Below are 23148 nucleotides of genomic sequence, written 5' to 3'. Positions count from 1 at the left end.
AAGCCCTGTTACTTGGAGCCAGTATTTTCATCCATGGTTCAGAGAGCCCTCTGCCTCGGTCCACTCTTCCATTATCCTGTTCTGTCTAACCTGTCTGCTCTTATCTGTCCTGTCTCTGTGTCCATTCTCTGCCTCATTGCCTGCATGCACAGTGGAGCCAGTGGTGGAGGTTGTGGGCCCCAAACCGCTCTTTCGACAGGCATCTCATCCAGGTGTGCTCTATGAAATACCCCATCCCCCCACAACAGCCCCAGATCACCCAGCCACTCTGCTGGAAATCCCAAACTCCGCTGTTGGTCCTGAATAGACTGATCTCAGACCAGTCTCCAGGCCACATTGGCAAAGTCCAGGTTTTCATTGAGAACCTGCTCCTTGTTTCCCTTTCTGCCCCAGTCTCCTACAATGCCCACAGGTAGTAAATTTCATATTAGTGAAATTATGTTTAATTTCTGAATATTAGGAAAAACACAATAGTAAGGTACATCTGCCTAAATCCTTGTCAGAGAATTTTAAAATGGACCTTGCTCGTTTACTGTCAGGTTATATCTGAACAGAGGTGGGGACTCGAGTCACTGACTCGCAACTCGACTCAAGTTGCAAATTTGATGACTTGTGACTTGACTCGACAAAACCGATGGAAAGACTTGGACTCGACTTGGACTTGAGAGCAGGTGACTCAAGACTTGAACCCAACTTGGACCCTATGACTCGAGAAGACTTGAGGTTATAGTTTCCCCTCTGGCTGACATAATGTTAACTTTATAATTTCAGTGTATATTAATTCTCTGCAGTCTCCATTTTCATTTGGCTGAATGCAGGTCTCTTGAGAGTTTGTTGGAAAAATGTATCACTCCCTGCATATACATGGACGTGAAAGCTGTATGGGGACAATCATGACAGAGTGGAGACTCTGCCTCACTCTTTCAAACTATCTTTGCCTCTGAAAGTTTTACCTTACAACGTACTGTGGAGTGTGTTTGCTGAAGCAAGTTTTAGTCACTAAAAGTAATAAAAAACTGACACAGGTAGGGACTCAAAGTTGCGTGACTCAGAATTCGACTTGGACTCAATTCACAAATTAGATGAGTGACTTGTGACTCGACAACAAAAACGATGGAAAGACTTGGATCAACTTGGACTTGAGGACACATGACTTGAGACTTGCAATGTTTTTACTCAAGACTTTGACTCGCCAAGGAGTGACTCGTTCCCATCCCTGCCACTGAATGCAAAGAATGAGTATAGAGTACTGGGGATCTATTCCCGAAAAGTCAGACATCTCAAGCCCTGTTACTTGGAGCCAGTATTTCCATCCCTGGTTCAGAGAGCCCTCTGCCTCAGTCCACTCTTCCATTATCCTGTTCTGTCTAACCTGTCTGCTCTTATCTGTCCTGTCTCTGTGTCCATTCTCTGCCTCATTGCCTGCATGCACAGTGGAGCCAGTGGTGGAGGTTGTGGGCCCCAAACCGCTCTTTCGACAGGCATCTCATCCAGGTGTGCTCTATGAAATACCCCATCCCCCCACAACAGCCCAGACAACTTGGCCACCCCAAACTCTGCTGTTGGTCTTGGATAGACTGATATCAGACCAGGTTTTAGGTTTGCTGGTGTTACAGTAAGATGCGATTTTCTGGTGGATTATGGTACACCTGTTTCCTTTTAAGTTTTATATCAATGCTTTGTTGTTTCTGTAACTTGTGGATGTATAATAAGCAGCTATTTCTGTGAGGAATAATCTGTTAAATCGTGACTCCTGATGATTTCCCAACCCAGTCCTTGGAGAACCCCAAACAATACACATTTTTGTTCCCTCCTAGCTCCCAGCCAATCAGGAACACAGAATACCTGGTACAGGTGTGCTGGGAGCTGAGAGAAAGCAAAAACGTGGACTGTCCGGGGTTCCCGTACTGGGTTGGGAAACCCTGATTTAGATCACAAATAGTGAAAGATTCCTGTAGCAATTCTACACCTGGCATTTAAGCTGACAGCCTTTTAGGTACAGCTGAGGTTGCACCGCGGCCACATCCTGCTGTGGAACCTTTAGAAAGAGTGATAAAGTGAGGTTCTTGCATTTGGATCGTTAACCCAGAAGAATAGACCTTGTGGAAGCATCTCCATGAGAGAATTTGTTTTTATTTAACTATCAAGTGTTTTTGAGTTATTTTGGGGTGTAAGGATTAGCTAAACAAACATGCAGTTGTGGATACGTGTGCTGTGTGAACATGTGCGCATTTATTCATTAGCCGTGCGATTGTTTGCCTGTGTACCCATCCACCCAGTAACATCCTGTCATTTCACTGATCCCAACGGCCCCAAAGACACTGTGGAGACGCCTCAGGCTCCCCCCGTTAATGGCAGAAAAGGCAAGTGAGCAAACTTACTGTAGGACCCCCGAATGTGCGTTAGCATTAGCGTGTGCTGCTGAAGAGTAAGGGTGTGAAGTGCACACTCGGGACCCCGCGTGTGCATTGGTGTGCGCTGCTGAAGAGTGACGGTGTGAAGTGCAAACTCCTGACCCCGTGTGTGCGTTAGCATGTCTTGCTGTGGACGGTGTGAAATGTAGACATGTGACCCTGTGTGAATCATTAGCATTAGCATGTGCTTGAGTGGAGCGACGGTTTGAAGTACAAACACGTGACCCCGCGTGTGCCTTAGCATGTGCTGCTGTGGAGTGACAGTGTGAGGTGCATTCTTTGACACAATGAAAATATTACAGTATAGAAAATGTGAGCTTTGCACTATACACATTCAGCTGTTGACCTGCAGATGGTGCAAGAGCTGTTTGCATTAAAACTGCACAAGGAATGAAACCTACAGATCTGACTGAAGAATCAGCTATCGGTCGGTTAGCTGGCTGCGGAAATGGCCTGTTAGCTTTATTATCTGTATCAGTATTTATACATTAGATCAACATTATTGCATTTGTTACTGTTTTGTTTCAGTTGTTCAGTCATACTGACCCTAAATAATTTGCCATATAGAAAGTTGTGAGATGCTTGATTAAAACATATTAATTGGAGAGTCGCACAATGATACCGTCATGTTGCAGTTGCAGATTATCTGGCAGTGCTTCTTTAATGCACATTTTAAAATGCGACCTTCGTATTGCGGTGTTACTCGGTACCTCAGTGTGCTGCTTGTGTGTGTGTGTGTGTGTGTGTGTGTGTGTCACCGTCGCACTTTTTCACTTTTTCCTCTGGTTTGCACTAGAAGTCACCTGGGAGGACCAGCAGAAAAAAGTGAACGGTAGGCTACCCTGGCAGGGGGGCCGACAAGCCCAGCTCCCCCCTCTGACCCGCTGTGTGCCACCCCCCCGAGTGTCCCCCTTCAGCTGTCCTCCCCCGTTCTGCTCACATGCCGACCTTCTTCCTCAGAGTTGTTCCTCCTCCTAATCCTTTCTTCTTTTGCATCGCTGGGTTCTCTGTCACATCCTTCTGATTAAACCTCCGCTGTTTTTATGCCATTGCTGTTGTCACTTCAGTGCTGCCCTTAATGGCCTGTTCATTAAAACATGACCCAGCTGTCATGTTACAGGCTGGTCGTTTCAGACTGATATTCACTTAACATGCCAGCAATCCTACTAGGAACTAGCATGAAACTCTTCTAATTAAAGTGGTTCATGCAAATGAACACCACGACATTGCAAAGGTGAATTTCAGTCCCAGCCAAACCTCTCCGCAGGTGTATGTTAGGCCTGCCGTCTGCCTGTAGGGGGCAGATTAGTTGCTCACCTGGGGGTGTCTTTGCAGCTGATATCAGAGCTGCTTCGGGGTCTTAATGCAGTGGAATGGGGGCTACATGAGTGGTATCAGGCACAGGGAAAACCTCGCGCTGGGTCAGGTGCTGTCGATCTCTACTTTAAAAACAGGGCTTTCTGCTGCAACGACCCTCTTACAGAAACAGTCTGTCCTGGCCACAGCGCTCTGCCTAACTGGGCATGTCGTGTTATTAAAGTGAGACGTAAACTCCCAGTGGCATTATGGACTCGCAAATGGGGAGGCGGTTTAATTAGAGGAGCGTGTGGGGAATGGATTAGCACAAGTGAGAAGTAGCACAGGGAAGCAGCCAGAAAGAATCGGTGTGGAAAACTGGGTGTGTGGTCACTGGCTTTTTTGTCGGTTTGTTCTAGGGCATGAACATATTTCATGGTTTTGTGGTAAACAGGTTGTTTGTCCGGTGCACTATTTTGCATTTCCACAGAAACTAGTAGCAGTTTTCCTCTTAGACCACCGGGTTTTCCCCTTCGGTTGCGCTCTGCTGTAGCGGTTTGCTGCCTTGCCCCATATCCTCATATTCCTCTGTCCTGTGCCATCGCTTCAGCAACATAGCAGGCAACTTAGTGGACAGACATTTATTCACTTCACAGCTCGCGAAATGGATTCATTGATACCTAATGAAAACCCTACTGAATTCCTGCCCTGTGTGCCCTGTTGATGCTGCCTTCAGGACACACTCAGATGTAATACAATACTGAATTCTGGATTCAGTTCCCCCGTTTAGAATGAAATTAAATTTAATGGTTCACTTTCTTTAAAGTATGAACTATATTTTAAACTTGCGCAGTTTCGCAGAAGATATCACTATCTTGAACATTAGGAATTTCAGTTAATTACACAGATAGAGGCGTTTTTGCCAAACTGACCATTGTGATATCTTGGTTTTCATTAAATAATTAGGAAAAAATGTGAAGGTAAAACCAGAGGACAAACTTTTGTAATGGTCCATCAGACAATTTTGAAAACTCCCTAGATCAATGTCTGTTTTTTGTTTTGTTTTCATTTAGCGTGGGTATAGGCCAGAATAGGACAGGAACTGATTGGTGTAGACCAGGAGAGGACAGGAACTGATAGGTGTAGGCCAGGAGAGGACTGGAACTGATGGGTGTAGACCAGAATAGGACAGGAACTGATGGGTGAAGACCAGGAGAGGACAGGAACTGATTGGTGTAGACCAGGAGAGGACAGGAACTGATTGGTGTAGGCCAGGAGAGGACTGGAACTGATGGGTGTAAACCAGGAGAGGACAGGAACTGATGGGTGTAGACCAGAATAGGACAGGAACTGATGGGTGAAAACCAGGATGGGATAGGAACTGATAGGTGTAGACCAGGAGAGGACAGGAACTGATTATGGTAGACCAGGAGAGGACAGGAACTGATTGGTGTAGACCAGGAGAGGACAGGAACTGATTGGTGTAGGCCAGGATGGGATAGGAACTGATGAGGGTAGCTGGCGTTACATGCTGTTCATGAGCTTTTTGGTTTTTCATTGCTGTGTTTTGATTTTTATCTCACTTTTCCTTCTCCCTCGTAAAACAAATAGAGAGAGAGGAGGTGGAGCCAGAGAATGGAGATGCAGGTAGGCCCTCCCGGGTCCCCCGGTAGTGAGTAGAGCGAGGTGGCGGGATGATAATAAGCCCCCAGTGTGATGCTCTGTCTCTGGCAGGTTGACACGGCCTGCAGGGCGACACCCAGTACAGTGTAGGTCTGGAGCTGGGCCTGGGGGAGCTCAAGGTAGCACAGCCGAGCTGATTAACCGACCCAATTTAGAACAGTAAACACGTCCAGCTGTGTCAATGTTTGCAAACGGGCTTCGGATAAAAATATCATCTAAGCAACTAAATGTACACAGGCGTTTTGTAAATTCCCCCGCAATCATTAAAATATAGTAAAATGAGGCTAAAGACAAAATACCAGAGAGCAGCCTCTTATAAAAAGGATTCTGTGTTTCTCTGTAGTTTTGAGGAAAATTAACAGGAATAATAGATTTTTTTTTGTGGTACAAACCGGGGTTGAGGCCATTCTGGAATGCATTAATCTAAATCAGGAAATGGAACAGGAGTTGGAATTTAAATCTCCCTGAAATTTGTATTAAATTCCAATTCGATTCCCCACAGTTTTTCTTCCAATTCCCACTCCAGTTCCATTTCCTGGTTTGGATTGGAATTGATAAGTGCATTCTAGAATGGCCCCGACCCTGGTACAAACAAACACAGCTTTATATCAGTCAGAAAGATTGGTGTAAGGGTACAGTTTGCTTGCTATGATAATATGGACCTCTTTGCTGGTAAACAGCACAAGCCACCATTTGTGGCCCAATGTGATGAATGTCCATAAACAGGTGGTCATTACTCTTTTGCTAACATTTCCTGTCTGTCATTCTGGTGTTGGTGATGTTTTCAGGATAGCTAGACATCTTTCTAGACTTGGACATTTACTAGCCCTTAGTTCTAGTCAGCGTCACAGGGTACTTTCATATCAAAAGTTGTTACTTTGGCAAAAGCACACAAAGTCCCTTTGTAACAGTGCGGGTGGGTTAAGTGTGTCGCTTGCTTAACTTTGCATTGGTCTAAAACATAAAAGAAAGGAAATTATTTCTGAGTTTCCTGTGGGAATGTCTTCTGTCCCCATTTTTGCAACAGTTTTGTGAAACGATCCTTCTTGGTGACTAAAAATTGCCGAAGCAGAAAGATACAGAGCGGCTGCTGACCCCGCTGGTCTGCTGCATGATTTCTCAATACCTTCACTCCGGAAAAGCTCTCAGCTCTGAGAGCCGGGCTGGACCCCTTCTCAGCTCATGTCTGGGTGGACTCTTTGATTTCCCTGTGATTATTATGTTTCTAACCATATAGAATCACCAGTGGCTTACATTGACCTGTGTTGACCTGTGTGCTGTGATGTCAGAGGTCAGAGATCAAATACTGACCATAGAGCTGTAATGCCTGTCAATCCAGGCCAGGGTGAGATCTTCAGAGTTTGGAGGTTGTTTCTCTTACCATTCAGACAGTGTGTTCCATACCCTCAACCTCAAGTGAGGTCAGATCTAAGTAGCAGATTCAGTTTGAGGGACTCTGTAGAAGGAAGGCCAGCTTTGGCTCCCACCTCGGGGGTCCGAGCACTCCGTCCCGACGTAGGTGGCCCCGCGGGCCCTATGTCACCATTCTCCTGTTTCTGACCCCCCTTCAGGTGCCATGGACGTGGAGGAGCGTGCTCGGCAGATGAAGATGAACAAGTACAAGCAGGTTGCCGGTTCTGATTCACGGCTGGAACAGGCAAGTCGGGGCCCCCACCTCGTTAAAGCTCGTGCGTTACGCATTGGCTCTGCACATCGCTGGATGGGGCCAGTGAGAGCAGGTCTTTGTTGGCACACAGGCAGACTGGGAAATTGCAGTGTATCACCCTCTAAGGGTTCGGTAGCCTCCCTGCCTCTTGGGGGCGCTCTCACACTGGACCTTCATTATCTACACTAAGCATTGCACCACCACATAATATCGTATTACATAAAAGTTAAATGCATTGCAAGAATAATGTGAGCACTGTGTGAACTGATGTCACGTACGTGTTTAATTCTTTAATTAAACTGTTTAATTGGAGGGGCAACTTTTCTGTCGGCTCTTTATTGTTGTCTTCCCAGTAATGTCATTATTTGCACTGTACTCTGGGGAGCCATCAGCCAAAGATGAATTTTTAAAGATCCTGCCCTTGGCATCTGCACCGGAAATCCAGAAATCCCGAATTTAAATGTATATTATCTAGCTGATGCATCCTTCTAAAGTGAATTAAGCAAAAGCTTACTCTGAGCATCAAATTTTTAAAACTTGTTCATCAGTTGCTGCAAAAAAAATGAGTACTTCGGTGCTGCGTATCAAAGTGGCGTGTATCTCGCAGAGGGCCGGACGCAATGGCCACCGGGGCTCGGATAACCTCTCCGCCAAGTCGTCGGACAGCGACGTCAGCGATGCCTCCGCCCTTTCAAGGACCAGCAGCGCCTCTCGCTTCAGCAGCGCCAGCTACATGTCCGTCCAGTCCGAGCGACCTCGGGGCAACCGCAAGATCAGGTGGGCGCCCGCATGCAGAGCTGCCACGCTAGTCACGGGCAAACCGGTGAGCGAGGGCCGGGTCAGACCTCGTCGCGGAGAGAGTGTTCGAACTGGGCCGTGTCATTTCTCATGCCCACAGAAGTTCAGGTTTGGCTCTGCTAAAACAACAAATGAAGTCTCAGTTTAACGAGCCCCAGCGGTTTGCCCGGGACTGGTACCAGCTTCTGAGCGTTATTTACAATGACACCTTCTCTCCTAGCATTTCAGCAGGTCTGTGGAGCTTCTGGAGATGTGTATCTACTCAGTTGCATCCCAGTTTTGCACGTTTGTTGCAATGTCACTTTTGTTTGTGGAAGATCATTCCATTCCTCTGTCAAGATGCTGTCTGTCTGTCTGTCTGTCTGTCTGTGATCCCCTTTCTTTCTCTGTCTTGCATGCCTCTCATTCACACACCCGTGTGTCTTCAGTCGATCCCAAGCCCTGCAGGACAAAAGCCAGTCGAAAGATGGAGATGAGGGTTTGGCCGAGGTGGTCGAGGAGGAAGGCGACAGGACCGATAAAGACAAGGGTGGCAAAGGGGCAGAGGCAGGGGAGGGGGGGCAGGAGGAACCTCAAGACGAGGAGGGTGAAGAAGGGCTTTTACAGAGGAGGTTCTCAGAGAACGACGTCAGGTAAAATCCAGCCCATACCTCCCCAGAACCCTCCCTGGGCACCTGTACACTGTGCCCTCATTTACTGAAGTCCTCACTTAGGAGCAGGGAGCCAGCAAAATGCAATATGCAGTTTGGTTTACACCATATTTAGTGTGCAGAACAACAATTATATACTGAAGGCCTCGTGTTTCCAGAGTCCCATAAATGCAACATAAAGGACATGATGTGGCAGTGAGTTTCCAACTCGAATCCTTGCTGCATTTCCTCATTTTTGGCAAAAAACTGTGACTGAAGGCCAGTTATGATTCATAAATTCTTCGCTCTGTCATTGGTGCATAGTTAGTCAGTCTTTATTCATGAAAACGATTGAGTTCAAATTGACATGTATGTTTTTGAAAATAATCCTTGACTTTTCATTGGACCCTGTAAATGAGTGATACTCAGAGACACTTTGTGCCTTGCAAACAAAACAGTCCAATGTGCCCTATCCTCCAAGCTGCCCTGCATAGTTCCTTACTCGCACGCTTCGCACTCCCTACTTGCATAAACTCGCCATCACCCATGCAACACTGATGTGCAATGCTGATGTGCCTCACTGGTCAGCATGTCGGTGGTCTGAGATTTTCATGTCTGAGGGCACCTCCTTTATTTTATCCATTTCATTAGGTACCCAACACCAAGCTAGTACCGGGTAGGGCCCACTTTATTAGGTACACCTAGCTAATGCTGGATATGACCCACTTTCACTTTTTTACCACTTTTTTTTTATCACTTTTTACTATTCAGTAATCTAGTTAGAACCATTTAGGACCTACTTTATTAGGTGCGCCTAGCTAGTACCGGGTAGGACCCACTTTATTACGTACACTTAGCTAGTACCGGGTAGGACCCACTTTATTAGGTACACTTAGCTAGTACCGGGTAGGACCCACTTTATTAGGTACACTTAGCTAGTACCGGGTAGGACCCACTTTATTAGGTACACCTAGCTAGTATCAGGTAGGACCCACTTTATTAGGTACACCTAGCTAGTATCAGGTAGGACCCACTTTATTACGTACACTTAGCTAGTATCAGGTAGGACCCACTTTATTAGGTACACCTAGCTAGTACCGGGTAGGACCCACTTTATTAGGTACACCTAGCTAGTACCGGGTAGGACCCACTTTATTAGGTGTGCCTAGCTAGTACCGGGTAGGACCCACTTTATTAGGTGCGCCTAGCTAGTACCGGGTAGGACCCACTTTATTAGGTACACCTAGCTAGTATCAGGTAGGACCCACTTTATTAGGTACACTTAGCTAGTACCGGGTAGGACCCACTTTATTAGGTACACCTAGCTAGTATCAGGTAGGACCCACTTTATTAGGTACACCTAGCTAGTACCGGGTAGGACCCACTTTATTAGGTACACCTAGCTAGTACCGGGTAGGACCCACTTTATTAGGTGTGCCTAGCTAGTACCGGGTAGGACCCACTTTATTAGGTACACCTAGCTAGTACCGGGTAGGACCCACTTTATTACATACACTTAGCTAGTACCGGGTAGGACCCACTTTATTAAGTGCACCTAGCTAGTACCGGATAGGACCCACTTTATTAGGTACACTTAGCTAGTACCGGGTAGGACCCACTTTATTACGTACACTTAGCTAGTACCGGGTAGGACCCACTTTATTACATACACTTAGCTAGTACCGGGTAGGACCCACTTTATTAGGTGTGCCTAGCTAGTACCAGGTAGGACCCACTTTATTAGGTACACCTAGCTAGTACCGGGTAGGACCCACTTTATTACATACACTTAGCTAGTACCGGGTAGGACCCACTTTATTAAGTGCACCTAGCTAGTACCGGATAGGACCCACTTTATTACGTACACTTAGCTAGTACCGGGTAGGACCCACTTTATTACATACACTTAGCTAGTACCGGGTAGGACCCACTTTATTACATACACTTAGCTAGTACCGGGTAGGACCCACTTTATTACGTACACTTAGCTAGTACCGGGTAGGACCCACTTTATTACATACACTTAGCTAGTACCGGATAGGACCCACTTTATTACGTACACTTAGCTAGTACCGGGTAGGACCCACTTTATTACATACACTTAGCTAGTACCGGGTAGGACCCACTTTATTAAGTGCACCTAGCTAGTACCGGATAGGACCCACTTTATTAGGTACACTTAGCTAGTACCGGGTAGGACCCACTTTATTACATACACTTAGCTAGTACCGGGTAGGACCCACTTTATTAGGTACACCTAGCTAGTATCAGGTAGGACCCACTTTATTAGGTACACCTAGCTAGTATCAGGTAGGACCCACTTTATTAGGTACACCTAGCTAGTACCGGGTAGGACCCACTTTATTAGGTACACCTAGCTAGTACCGGGTAGGACCCACTTTATTAGGTGTGCCTAGCTAGTACCGGGTAGGACCCACTTTATTAGGTGCGCCTAGCTAGTACCGGATAGGACCCACTTTATTACGTACACTTAGCTAGTACCGGGTAGGACCCACTTTATTACATACACTTAGCTAGTACCGGGTAGGACCCACTTTATTAAGTGCACCTAGCTAGTACCGGATAGGACCCACTTTATTACGTACACTTAGCTAGTACCGGGTAGGACCCACTTTATTACATACACTTAGCTAGTACCGGGTAGGACCCACTTTATTACGTACACTTAGCTAGTACCGGGTAGGACCCACTTTATTAGGTACACTTAGCTAGTACCGGGTAGGACCCACTTTATTACATACACTTAGCTAGTACCGGGTAGGACCCACTTTATTACGTACACTTAGCTAGTACCGGGTAGGACCCACTTTATTAGGTACACTTAGCTAGTACCGGGTAGGACCCACTTTATTACATACACTTAGCTAGTACCGGGTAGGACCCACTTTATTAAGTGCACCTAGCTAGTACCGGATAGGACCCACTTTATTAGGTACACTTAGCTAGTACCGGGTAGGACCCACTTTATTAGGTACACCTAGCTAGTATCAGGTAGGACCCACTTTATTAGGTACACCTAGCTAATACCGGGTAGGACCCACTTTATTACGTACACTTAGCTAGTATCAGGTAGGACCCACTTTATTAGGTACACCTAGCTAGTACCGGGTAGGACCCACTTTATTAGGTACACCTAGCTAGTACCGGGTAGGACCCACTTTATTAGGTGCGCCTAGCTAGTACCGGGTAGGACCCACTTTATTAGGTGCGCCTAGCTAGTACCGGGTAGGACCCACTTTATTACATACACTTAGCTAGTACCGGGTAGGACCCACTTTATTAAGTGCACCTAGCTAGTACCGGATAGGACCCACTTTATTAGGTACACTTAGCTAGTACCGGGTAGGACCCACTTTATTAAGTGCACCTAGCTAGTACCGGGCAGGACCCACTTTATTAGGTGCACCTAGCTAGTACCGGGTAAAACCAACTTTATTTTTGTGCCTAGCTAGTACCGGGTAGTAGGTACTTTATTAGGTAGCTAGCTAGTACCGGGTAGGACCCACTTTATTAGGTACACCTAGCTAGTACCGGGTAGGACCCACTTTATTAGGTGCACCTAGCTAGTACCGGGTAAAACCAACTTTATTTTTGCGCCTAGCTAGTACTGGGTAGTAGGTACTTTATTAGGTAGCTAGCTAGTACCGGGTAGGACCCACTTTATTAGGTACACCTAGCTAGTACCGGGTAGGACCCACTTTATTAGGTACACCTAGCTAGTACCGGGTAAAACCAACTTTATTTTTGCGCCTAGCTAGTACCGGGTAGTAGGTACTTTATTAGGTAGCTAGCTAGTACCGAATGTGACTCAATTTTTGCAAGTGCAAGTGCTGAAAGTGTCAATGCGGACCCGTGCTTGCAATTAACTGATTTGTGTTTGTCTTGATTTGTGGCCCGTTTTGAGAATCACGCTGTGTTCCCTCACGCCAGTGGAGGACTGATCTTCTGTCTGGAGGTTGGCGTCAGTGCCCTGCGGAGTGTCTGAAGGCCACCGGCTGTCGTAATGCTTTTTAGGTTAAGTGCAGTAATAGGAAATGAGGTGCATTGATCCATGAGGGAAGGCCAGGGCATCTTTTCTGCCTGTGGTGTGGAAGTTGTCAAACTGCTCCGACATCAGCGAGTTTGGCTTTTCTCCTCAGTGAGAGATTCTTCACCCCTACAGCTCTCATGGTCATGCTGCCTGTGAGGACAGTAGAAGATGATGCAGAAATGGCTCTTGCATTGATCTTCATCAATTGCAACCCAATTAGTTGATTTCGGTAAACTTCCAGTGACTTCTAATGTGAACTTTTAAGTTTTTAACGGTTTCAGATGTTTCTCTTTTCCTCGATGCCTAATTGTACTTTAGTGAATGTAGTCCGCTTGACAGAGACGTGTCCTCCTCATTGGAGATGGAAACCATGTTTCAAACATGAAATGGTCTTGTACTGTGGCTTTACTTGATGACTGCCTCTATGTGAGCTGAATTACTGAAGGGTTGTCTAGCTGCTGTGTAAGCAATGCGCTCAGGTGTTTATTGTGGTTCTCCTGGAAACGGACTGTTAACCTCATGGCTTTAACGCTTAATCTATATGAGCGCTTGCCATTCTGACGTCCAGCTGTTTCACTCTCTATTATGATATTACTGATGGAGCCGCAAGATAGCGGTGCCATAAAGAGGAATGTTTACCTTGCCCCATTCAGAGTCAGATGAACTTTTCCTCACCGTTCAGTGTTGCTGAAGAACAGCACAATGGTTTTTAATTCCCCAGATAAGCATCTTTTGCTTGGGACTCGTACCTAGACATACATAACAGTGCTCAGTCTTGCTTTTTTGTTTTCTTATCACTGTGGTTTGAGGCTAAAGACTCAGTTTTGATTAAGGCCACAGTTACCAGTTCTTCTGCTTCATCGGTGCTACAGAAAAAGCAGAATCACTGTCTTCTGCAGATCTTGGGTCCTGAGAACAAGGTCACAGTGACTGATGGAAGACGTACCAGGATGAGAGCAAATAATTCGCATGCTAATATACCATACATAATAAAACCTTTAGCTTAACAATGCCCTTTTCCCATGCTGTATATAGGCTGTTTAAATGTTGCACAACTTGACCTGAATAGTGGTTTGTAGGTGTCAAAGTGCTACCCTCATGCAAGCACAGCAATGCCAGAACGTCTAGACCTAGGTGCTTGGGTTAGCCGTGCTAGCCAGGCAGAGCTCAGCCACACGGATGCCTGCTCTCCACTCTGTCTAGCAGGAAATCTTTCTCGCCAATTGTGCCCAGCAGGTTGGCTCGAGTCCACCGAGGTGCTTGGCAGCAGAATAAAAATCTTTCCACAGATTCTCAGTAGGACTGGATCAGTATTTTTTACCATCCTTTCAAGGACATTTGGTTTGTTATTCCTAAGATCTTCCAGTGAAACTCTGCCCTTCAGATTGCTGGCAGAAACTCACATTTGATGGTGGGAGAGTGATACACATACAATTCTCCCTTATGTTGAGCTAGGAAATAAGTTTTCCAGCTGTGTTGGAGAACGAAACCCGTGACCTTCTGGTACCATTCAGAAGTGCGGCCCACTGTTATGTCTCTCAGACACAACTCCTCATGATGGTTATCAGAGGGCTCAGTCTCTCCCCACGTATCGGGAGTCCCATCTCCTGAAAAGCGTTGCCTGGCCCTTTAAGGGCAGCCATGCCGTTTCTGTCTGTTTTGTGTCGTGTACTTTCACTTAGGGTGAGTAGCATTCCAGTGTTTTGGGTTGGACCCAAGGATTGCATGTGGAGCTTGCATGTTCTCCCTGTGTTTGTGTAAACATCTTGAGGATATGGAACGCTGGCATGCATTAGGTGCTCTGTGTGGGGGCTGGCATCCTGTCCAGGGTGCAATTTCCCGTTAGATGACCCTGCACAGGAAAGGTGGATATGGATGTCTGTGTTTCTCAGCTGTGTTTCTCCCATATGAATGCGTTTTCTTGACAGCTGCGTCATCACCTCCCACCAATCTGGCATCTCTGCAGTAATGAGTGGGGTGTCAGAGTCACACCTGCCATCCTGAGCCCCCTAACAGGGACCTTATTTCTGTGCAAATGAATCAGTCAGCAGTCCTCCTTGTTAGAGGAGGTCTGTGACAGTAGAGGCCTTCAACTTGGAGGTGATCACAGCTACCTAACACCTTTTCTCCTGTGATTTAAAAATAATAAGTGGAACTTATTTTCACCCTGTCTGTCTCCTGGGCTTAAATTCTCATTAGAGTCCGTCTTAATGGTATGATGTGGGTTTCTACTTTGGCTTCACGTCAGCTGGTTTCACTCCTAGCTATATGTAAATACTGAGTACCTGGATGGTTTGGGGCCTTTCCCCTTCTTGCTATTGGGGTGGGGGGGGGCGCTGGACTGCTCAGTCATGGAGGTCCATGTTGAAAGGATGCACATTAGTCTGCATGTCCACAGAGTCTCACTGTCCCCCCTGCATCCCTGCATCCCTGCATCCCTGCAACCCTGCATCCCTGCAACCCTGCACCGTGACCAGCTTATCCTGTAGTCCACGCTCCTTCAGCTGAAATCTCGTATCTTTCCTGCCCCTATCCTCCCCCATCTGTCTCCATACCCCCGTCCTTCTCTTCCTCTGACCCCCCCTCCTTTATTTCTCCTTTATCCCGTCATTGCTGACAGTGACTTTGCATCCAAAATGAAAAACAGGCAGGCGGGTGCTTCTGGGGCCAACATGACGAAGAGCACTAGCATCGGTGGCGACATGTACCGCCTGGAGCGGCATGACGGCAGCCAGTCAGACACAGCCCTGGGCGGCGCAGATGAGGAGGAGAAGAAGAGACGCTCCAGCCTCGGTGCCAAAATCGGGGCGATGGTGGGCCTGTCGCGGAAGAGCCGGAGCACGTCACAGCTCAGCCAAACAGGTAGGGGGCAGCGCAGCTTGAGCTCAGGGTGCACATGCTACCTGAAAGCCATGCCGATGTGGAACCTGAAACTAAAGGCGCTGGAGAACCTGAGACCAACAGCAGTATAGAACCTGAGACCAATGGTGATGTGGAACATGAAACCATCAGCGATGTAGAACCTAAAACCAAAACTGGTGTGCGAACCTCAAAACAACAGCGGTGGAGAATCTGAAACCACTGATGTGGTAGAAAAAGAAAGCAAAAGTGGTGTCAAACATGAGAACAACCGTGGGTTAGAACGTGAAACCAGCAGTGGAGGAAAACCTCAGACCAACAGTCGTGTAGAAACTGAAACCAAAAAGTGATGTACAATGTGAGAACAATAGTGGGATAGAACTAGAAAGCAATGGTGGTGTAGAACCTGAAACCATCGGTTGTTTAGAAAATTAAACCTGTAGTGTAGAACATGACACGTCTCACATTGTAGGTGATGAAATCTGAAATCTCATGTAAAGAATGTCGGAATGGTTGAAAAGATGCCCACCGGTAAGCTGATCTAATTTAATCAGAGCTCTTAGTGTAAAATACATGGAAAAACAACCGGAATGAAAAACAGGGAACTATAATGTCAGGAAATGTGTTTTGAGGTTGAAGTTGTTGTATGCTAAATGATTATACACCTTAGACAGAGCAAATTTTGTTCTTGTTCTCGTTCATTATCTCTCCTTAAAATCTGATTGCAGTCTGATAGCGTGGCGATGCTGTCAGACACGTAAGTAGAAGCTGGGTCACCTCAGAAATGTCTGTCCCAGATAAAGTTCGAGCAGAGCCTGCATTGCGAGAACAGGCTGAGCCGTGGCCTAATTCAGCAGCTTCACCCAGAGGGCCCCGGCCAGCCGTCTGCGGAGAGCACAGATCCTCACGCTCAGTCTCATTTAATCGGATTATTCCAGACCTGGTATTCCTCTGGGAAAACGTCTCTTCAGGCAGTCTAGCTACCTTGAGCTGTAGTTACAAGTTTTCTTAGTGTATGAGTTTCTTTTAAAATATGATCAAAAACAAGCGAATAAAATGAGTGATATTGTTAATTAAAGAGGAGCACTTTGTTTGGATTAATGATGCTTGACCCCTTGGTGAGTCTGAAAAGCTCCAGAGAAGGACAGTTCAGATCTGGTGATACATCTTGCCCCCCCACCATGACAGCGCACAGACCCCCACGGCCCCACAGGTCAATGACTTCATCGCACCATGTCGTTCCAGGCTGGGATTGATGAAGGGCCCATTTTAACATTCACTGAGGGGCAAACAGTCATTCGCTCAGTCATGTGATTCAGATCCCATTTGTATAAATAACAGTGTATGAAGTTGCCACGTAACAGGTGTCCAGTTTTAGCGTGCAGTGTTTACTTAATGTTTGCATCACTTTTATCTCATGACGTAAACTGAGAGGTCGCTACAACATGGGCTATGACCGTTATGCAGTCTGCAGGCAGCCTTAGCCTAGATGTAGCATCAGGATCTGAGCAGGATCTATACATGGAAGACAGGAATTTCCATGGGTTGTATGAGAAATTGGGGGGAGAGAATGTAAGCACTGGTGAGTTGACTGTAAGGATCTGACATTTCGTAAACGGGACTTTTTCCCTGCTGAGAAACCCGCACAATAGCAAGAACTCCCACGATTTACAGAAAAACTATGTCATGGTTGTTTGAGAGTTAGGTTTGCTCCACTTCCAGGGTAACATTGCAACCTGAATATTAAATTTCTTCTGGAAAGATACGCGATTTCATGCTTAGATATTTGGCAGAACCTTTTCTCTAGAGAGAATAATAATAATAGTATAAGTAATAAGTTCATTAAGCAACCAAGAGCATCCATGGCCAATAACTTAGTAAGTCTTAGTAAGCCCTGTGTTGTTAATGAGCATCCATGGCCAATAACTTAGTAAGTCTGTGACACCCTGTGTTGTTAATGTTTGCTGCTCATTGTTTAAACTTAGCATTGGCATTAGAAGCTGATGTCCTAGATGTTCACCAGCCTGCTGCGTGTCCATATAGTCAGTTACTCTGAAAGATCCCATAGCGTTTTCTCCCTGGGGCTCTAACCAATCTTCAGGATGTCCATCTGACCCCTGGCCAACTACAGCAACGATGGATTTTGTGTCACTCACCGACCACCCGACAGCCTTGCATTTAATGTAAACCAGTACTGTTATTTTCTTGTGATATCTGTGATCTTCGGGTTGTCACCTTCAGTTTTGTCGAACTTTTGCATACGTGCTTGACGAGGTCCTCGGGATCTAGGTAATCTGAGCTTTTTTATGGCTTGTCAGAGAAAGGATACACCTGCACAATCAGCCGTGTTAATTAGACCTGCAGTAACTTGGATTTAGTCATGCTTGAGTAGGCAGTAAATATACCGGTGGAGTAATTCCTACTGAGCACAGTTTGGAAGCTGTCTGTGTCTTGCTGTGGATCTGAGGTGTTAATAAGCAACCGGCTTTATAAGTGACTTTGACCTGAGAATGACTCCGATCTTGGGGTTTGGAGATTGGCCACCATATCGTCTTATTTGGATGATTCGGTTCATCTTTTCTGCTGAAAGAAGCATATATTTCACCTGCACCTGCAGCTATTGAGTTTGAAGCGGACCTTCCTTTTGAATGCTGATAAAATGCCTTTCCTCATGGCCAGACCCGTCGGTTCCTAGGTGCGGAGTGACCGTGATTCTGGTGTGTGCTTAAGGTCGCTGGTTCATATCCCAGAGTCGGCAGAGTGATTTCACCAGAGGACCCCTGTACAAGACCCCTAACCCTCAGTTATTCCAAGGACTGGCTGACTCTGCTTTCGCAAACAAATGAATGTCGCTTTGGATAAAAACTGCTGCTAAATAAATGAAATGTAAAGGAAAGAAATTGCAATTTTTCAGGTGACAGATGTGTATATATGAAATTTGCCTGCAAAACATGGGGGCACTTTTGCGTGTTTCTCTCCATCGCATATTAATTATGTACGGTCAGTCTTTCCTGAGAAAGTGAAAGGCATGCTGTATCCCACTATGAAAGGAGAGATCAGTGCTGCCGTCGTTAAAAATGCATGGGCACCAAGCTTCCTCGAATTTCACCTTAACCTATCGCTTAATTACACAGAGCAACGTTCATATACACCCTGTGATGTCAAAGAGCTGTTCGTTAACTGAGTTTGTGCTTTTACTGTACAATCGGGTCCCATAACTGGGGCTGAACTGGGATTAAAAATTGGTCCTGGACTTTTGCCCTGCCTACCTATGATAAGATTTGCCAATTGGAGGGCGAGGTTCTTGCCAGCTTCCAACCCCAAAGACCCATATGCCAGATGGCCAGCCCAGCCCGACCCATAACCACTTATCCAGTACTGGGTCACGGTGCTCTGAATCCTCAGAAAGGTCTGTTAGAATTTCCAGTTATTAAAGGTGTTTTTGTTAGGGGAAGGTCCCTGTTCTGCCCCTAAAATATGTGTTTAAAGTGTTTAAACAGGTGAATTTTTCACGAAGTCTTTGGCTTGCGGCCTTTGTGAGTCTGTTTGTCAGCCTCCGTGTCTCCTGGACAACTTCGCTTAACACGGATTTTCTTGTCACTGGTATGTATGTACAAAAAGTGAACATTAAAGACTCACGCTTCTGGGAAACGGACTTCCTTAGTCCCAGGATGTCAAAAGAGCTTGATGGTGCAAGTATCTGTAAAACATTTGAAAGCAGTGTTTATACAGCCGGTGGCAGCGGACCTGCCTGAGGCCCGGCTGGAGTCTATCAGCATGACACTTTGGCTGAAGGACCTTCTCCGACGTTCTGGGGTGTGATGCTGGAATTCTTTGCATTGTTCTGCCAGCTGAGCCGAGACGGTCTTAACAACTATTGTATCAAGTTTATGTGTGTCAAAATGGGAGAGAGACACCTCTTAGATCAGTAGGTGTCCTTGATTCTGCATTGGCTGCGCAATAAGTGATAGCCAATGAACTTCCTTGCTCCTCGGCTTACCTGAGATGTATGTGAGCAGCACCTCTTTCTGAAAATCATCTGATTTGTAAGCACTTCAGACTGCTGTGTTGGTTGTTTCAAAATTGAGAAATGGGTCCTTCAAGGTCTTTTAAAGAGGAGAAGGTTCAAACGCTTTTTCATTTGATTGCGACTGGCTCTCTGAATACTTCCGCATAATATTATTCTTGCAAGGTGAAGTGGATCTCCTTTGAAAGACCCTGCAGCCTGGGGAATTGGACCTACTCCTCTTATATACACTTCTACGAAACTCAGAACTTTCTTTCATCCTAACTAGAGGGTGTAATTCATACTGTGCTGCTCCGTACTCATATTCCATTCATTACCCTTGTTCCAGGAATATGACTCCAAATGTTAGACTGATTAGCTGTAAGGTACTAGATTTACATATTCCTAGATGTTGTTTAATTTCGATGAGAGGCCATCGATGACCAACTCCAGCACTCTGCGTGAAGCACTGGCACCTACAAGACAGTACATGGCCCCAAAAGGTTCGGTCTGCCTCCTTCTTCTTGACTTCCTGTCTCCAGAGTACTCTGCACCATTAGCTAACAATGATAGACCTTTCACTTGAAGACCTTATTATTCATTTGCTTCCTTGGAGAATGAGCCCCCCCCCCCCCTTCTTCTGAAAGGATGTGGAACATCGTGCTCCTCTTGGCTGCCCAGTGATGGCAGCGATGGTGGGGTGATCTTTATGAGAGCGGGGGCCTCATTTCATACGGAATTGTGCCACGCGGTCACATATCATTTTCCCATCTGTGGCAGCTCCTCCCCCAGCTGTCAAACTCATCATTCACCTTGAACCATTTAACTTGCGCTGAAGATCATCATCGTCTCCCCTTTCTTATCATTATTTTTCAATTAATCCTCTTTGTATTGTCCTTGACACCCAGGATGTTTAATTTGTGTGCCCAGAAATAGCTTGCAGTCATCTAAAAAAGTCCATAATTACAAATGAGAGAGGAGCTGCTTGACCCATGAAGCCCAACAAAGGTGGGTCATCATACCAATGGCCACATTGTGGCCACGGAACGCACTGGTCTGCACACAGGTAAAAGCATGTAAAATACACTTTGATTGTCCTGTTTGATGATGTTATTTTTTTAGCTTCTAATACCCCACATAGATTCTTGTCCCACTTACACAAGTAACTTTTCAGCTTCGTTTCTTCTGATCTCAGAAGAGAGAGCAAACTCAGATGAAGCCTCTGTTTCTCCGCTTATCCGTATCCTCCTGTAAAATGCTTGCCTTGATTTCATTTCGATTTGTTCCATTGCACGATTCATTTTCATTCCGAAAATCAACACTCATCTTCTAAAAGTACCTAATCATTCTCTCCTTCTCTGTCATTCTTCAGCGAGACCTGATCAGTACTTTGTGGCTTTGTGGCTGCTGGGGGACGATAGCTGTGGCTGTTGGGACCGTTGCACAAACTGCCTGGCTGAAATGCCACATCCATATTTATCAAAGCCATTATGGCAGAAACCTCTGTTTCCCTGCGATTATTCATAGAAGCGTCAGATGTTCAATCACATCCATCCCAGGAACACAGTGGATCTGATTTGACCGCAGGTGATCCATCACATTGAGACTGGGGATACTATAAAATCAATTGCAGTGTTTTTGGTCAAACGGGATACTGGCTTTCTTTCAATCTCTGCTACACTGTTTGCTGTGGCATGAAAAAGAAGGTGGTAATGTGAAAGGGGGGGGGGGTTCACTGGTGACAGTGGAATGTAAACTTCTCCACCAGTGCAGGACTTGTTGAAGATATCTGGTTAGACAGCTGACTTCGTCACAGAAGCTAGAACTGATACATATCTCCAGGCAGACCACCTTGCGGTGGCTGATTCGTTACCAGTTGGCTAAGCACAGTGTGATTGGCTGCTGAGCAGGGAATCATCGGCCCCAAGAGCCCCACCTATAGCCAATCTCTGTGCTGAGGGGGAGGGGAGTGGGGCAGAGCATGGAGAGGCAGTAGTAAGCAGCGCGCGGTGGAGCCCGGCAGAGACACAGAGCGGTAAGACCGCCGGAGTTTGGGGCTGGCCTCTCAGTTGAGTTGACAGCGTTCCGACTCTGCAAGGCCCCCGGGAGGTTTGGAATGGGCAGGCAGGGACACGCTGGCACACGCATACATCGCACCCCGAGCCGACACAGCCTGTCTGCCTCTTTTGAGGCACTCGCCGTTTACATTCCCTGTATGAATTCCTTCGACGAGGAAGACGAAGGTAAGACCCCTCCTGTGACCTCCGTCCTCCCAGGGCTCTGGGTGGGGGTGCAGCTGTCTGCTGTGCTTTGTGGAGCTAATCTGGTTTGATGATCGAGGAAGACATGAGAACCCTGCGTTGTGTTGCTCTTGGCATGAAATGGTGATTAATAGAAAAACCAGGTGTTAATGTTTGATGCATAAATATGATCTTCATAGACACAAGACGTGATGTGTGTCTAATATGTGCTTATACATAGCAACATGTAACTGGCAGAGTTCACTGTATGGGACTATATGGGTGTTGTGTGGGGAGTATGTGACACCAGCAGAGTGTGCTTTGTGGTTAGTGTGTAACACTAGCAGTGTGTGCTATTTTGGCAGTGTGTAACAGTGGCGGAGTGTGTCGTGTGGTTAGTGTATAATGCTGATAGAGTGTGCTGTGTGCTTTGTGTGAAATAGTGGCAAGGTCTGCTGTGTGGGGAGTGTGTAGCACTGGCAGAGCGTACTGTGTGGTTTGTGTGTAACACTGGCAGAGCGTATTGTGTGGTTAGTGTGTAACACTGGCAGAGCGTGCTGTATGGTTAGTGTGTAACACTGGTGAGTGTACTGTGTGGTTAGTTTGTAACACTGGCAGAACGTGCTGTGTGGTTAGTGTGTAACACTGGCAGAGCGTGCTGTATGGTTAGTGTGTAACACTGGCAGAACGTGCTGTGTGGTTAGTGTGTAACACTGGCAGAGCGTGCTGTATGGTTAGTGTGTAACACTGGCAGAACGTGCTGTGTGGTTAGTGTGTAACACTATGAAATAAATAATTTAAATCTGTTTTTAAAAAGTCATGTTTAAGAAAATATACTGATGAACCAAATCATTATGACCACCCGCCTGGGAAGCAAATGATGTTGACTTTCGTAAAAGTGTTAACATATCAAGCCCTGGGATATATTAGATGGTAACCTAACAAGGTTCTGACAAGGGCCAAATCATTATGGCCAGACGACTGGGTCAGAGCATCTCTGAAACGGCAAGGCTTGCAGAGTGCTCACAGTCAGCTGTAGTGAGTTCCTATTGAGAGTGGTCTGAGGAGGGAAAAACTATGAATCCCTGACATCAATGTGACATCAATCCCCAACTCATCAATGCAAGATGTGAATAATGACTATCCCGCAACAGGGCTCGATGTGAATAACAACTATCCCGCAACAGGGCTCGATATGAATAACGACTATCCCGCAACAGGGCTCGATGTGAATAACGACTATCCCGCAACAGGGCTCGATGTGAATAACGACTATCCCGCAACAGGGCTCGATGTGAATAACGACTATCCCGCAACAGGGCTCGATGTGAATAACGACTATCCCGCAACAGGGCTCGACTCCCTGAGTGTCGTGACACATTACTTTTGTGATCATCAAAATTATCTGCCATTTATGGCACAGTAGCCCTTCTATTGGCTCGTACCAGACGGGATAGCCTTCCTTGTCGACTATGAGTACTGAAGCTTAGCTTACCATTGGATATT

At 46.3% G+C, this 23148-nt stretch overlaps 1 protein-coding gene across 3 annotated transcripts in view; it reads left to right on the top strand.

The window, feature by feature from the left end:
- The window catches only part of rims2b (regulating synaptic membrane exocytosis 2b), a 78422-nt gene that overhangs the window by 50283 nt on the left and 4991 nt on the right, over positions 1–23148 (top strand). The window contains exons 24-27 of one of the 3 annotated variants that reach the window (XM_072705396.1): positions 6965–7050; positions 7667–7836; positions 8286–8489; positions 15185–15399. In XM_072705396.1, coding sequence (XP_072561497.1) covers positions 6965–7050; positions 7667–7836; positions 8286–8489; positions 15185–15399 — 675 coding nt within the window. Of the gene's footprint in view, positions 1–6964; positions 7051–7666; positions 7837–8285; positions 8490–15157; positions 15400–20160; positions 21646–23148 lie in introns of those variants that run through there. The other 2 variants (XM_072705397.1, XM_023828100.2) reach the window with 2 other exon arrangements.

The sequence above is a fragment of the Paramormyrops kingsleyae genome, chromosome 23 (assembly GCF_048594095.1).
Source record: "Paramormyrops kingsleyae isolate MSU_618 chromosome 23, PKINGS_0.4, whole genome shotgun sequence".
In the NCBI taxonomy this organism is placed as follows: Eukaryota; Metazoa; Chordata; class Actinopteri; order Osteoglossiformes; family Mormyridae; genus Paramormyrops; species Paramormyrops kingsleyae.
Note: the sequence above shows the minus strand (reverse complement) of the source record. Positions and strands in the feature narration are given on the sequence as shown.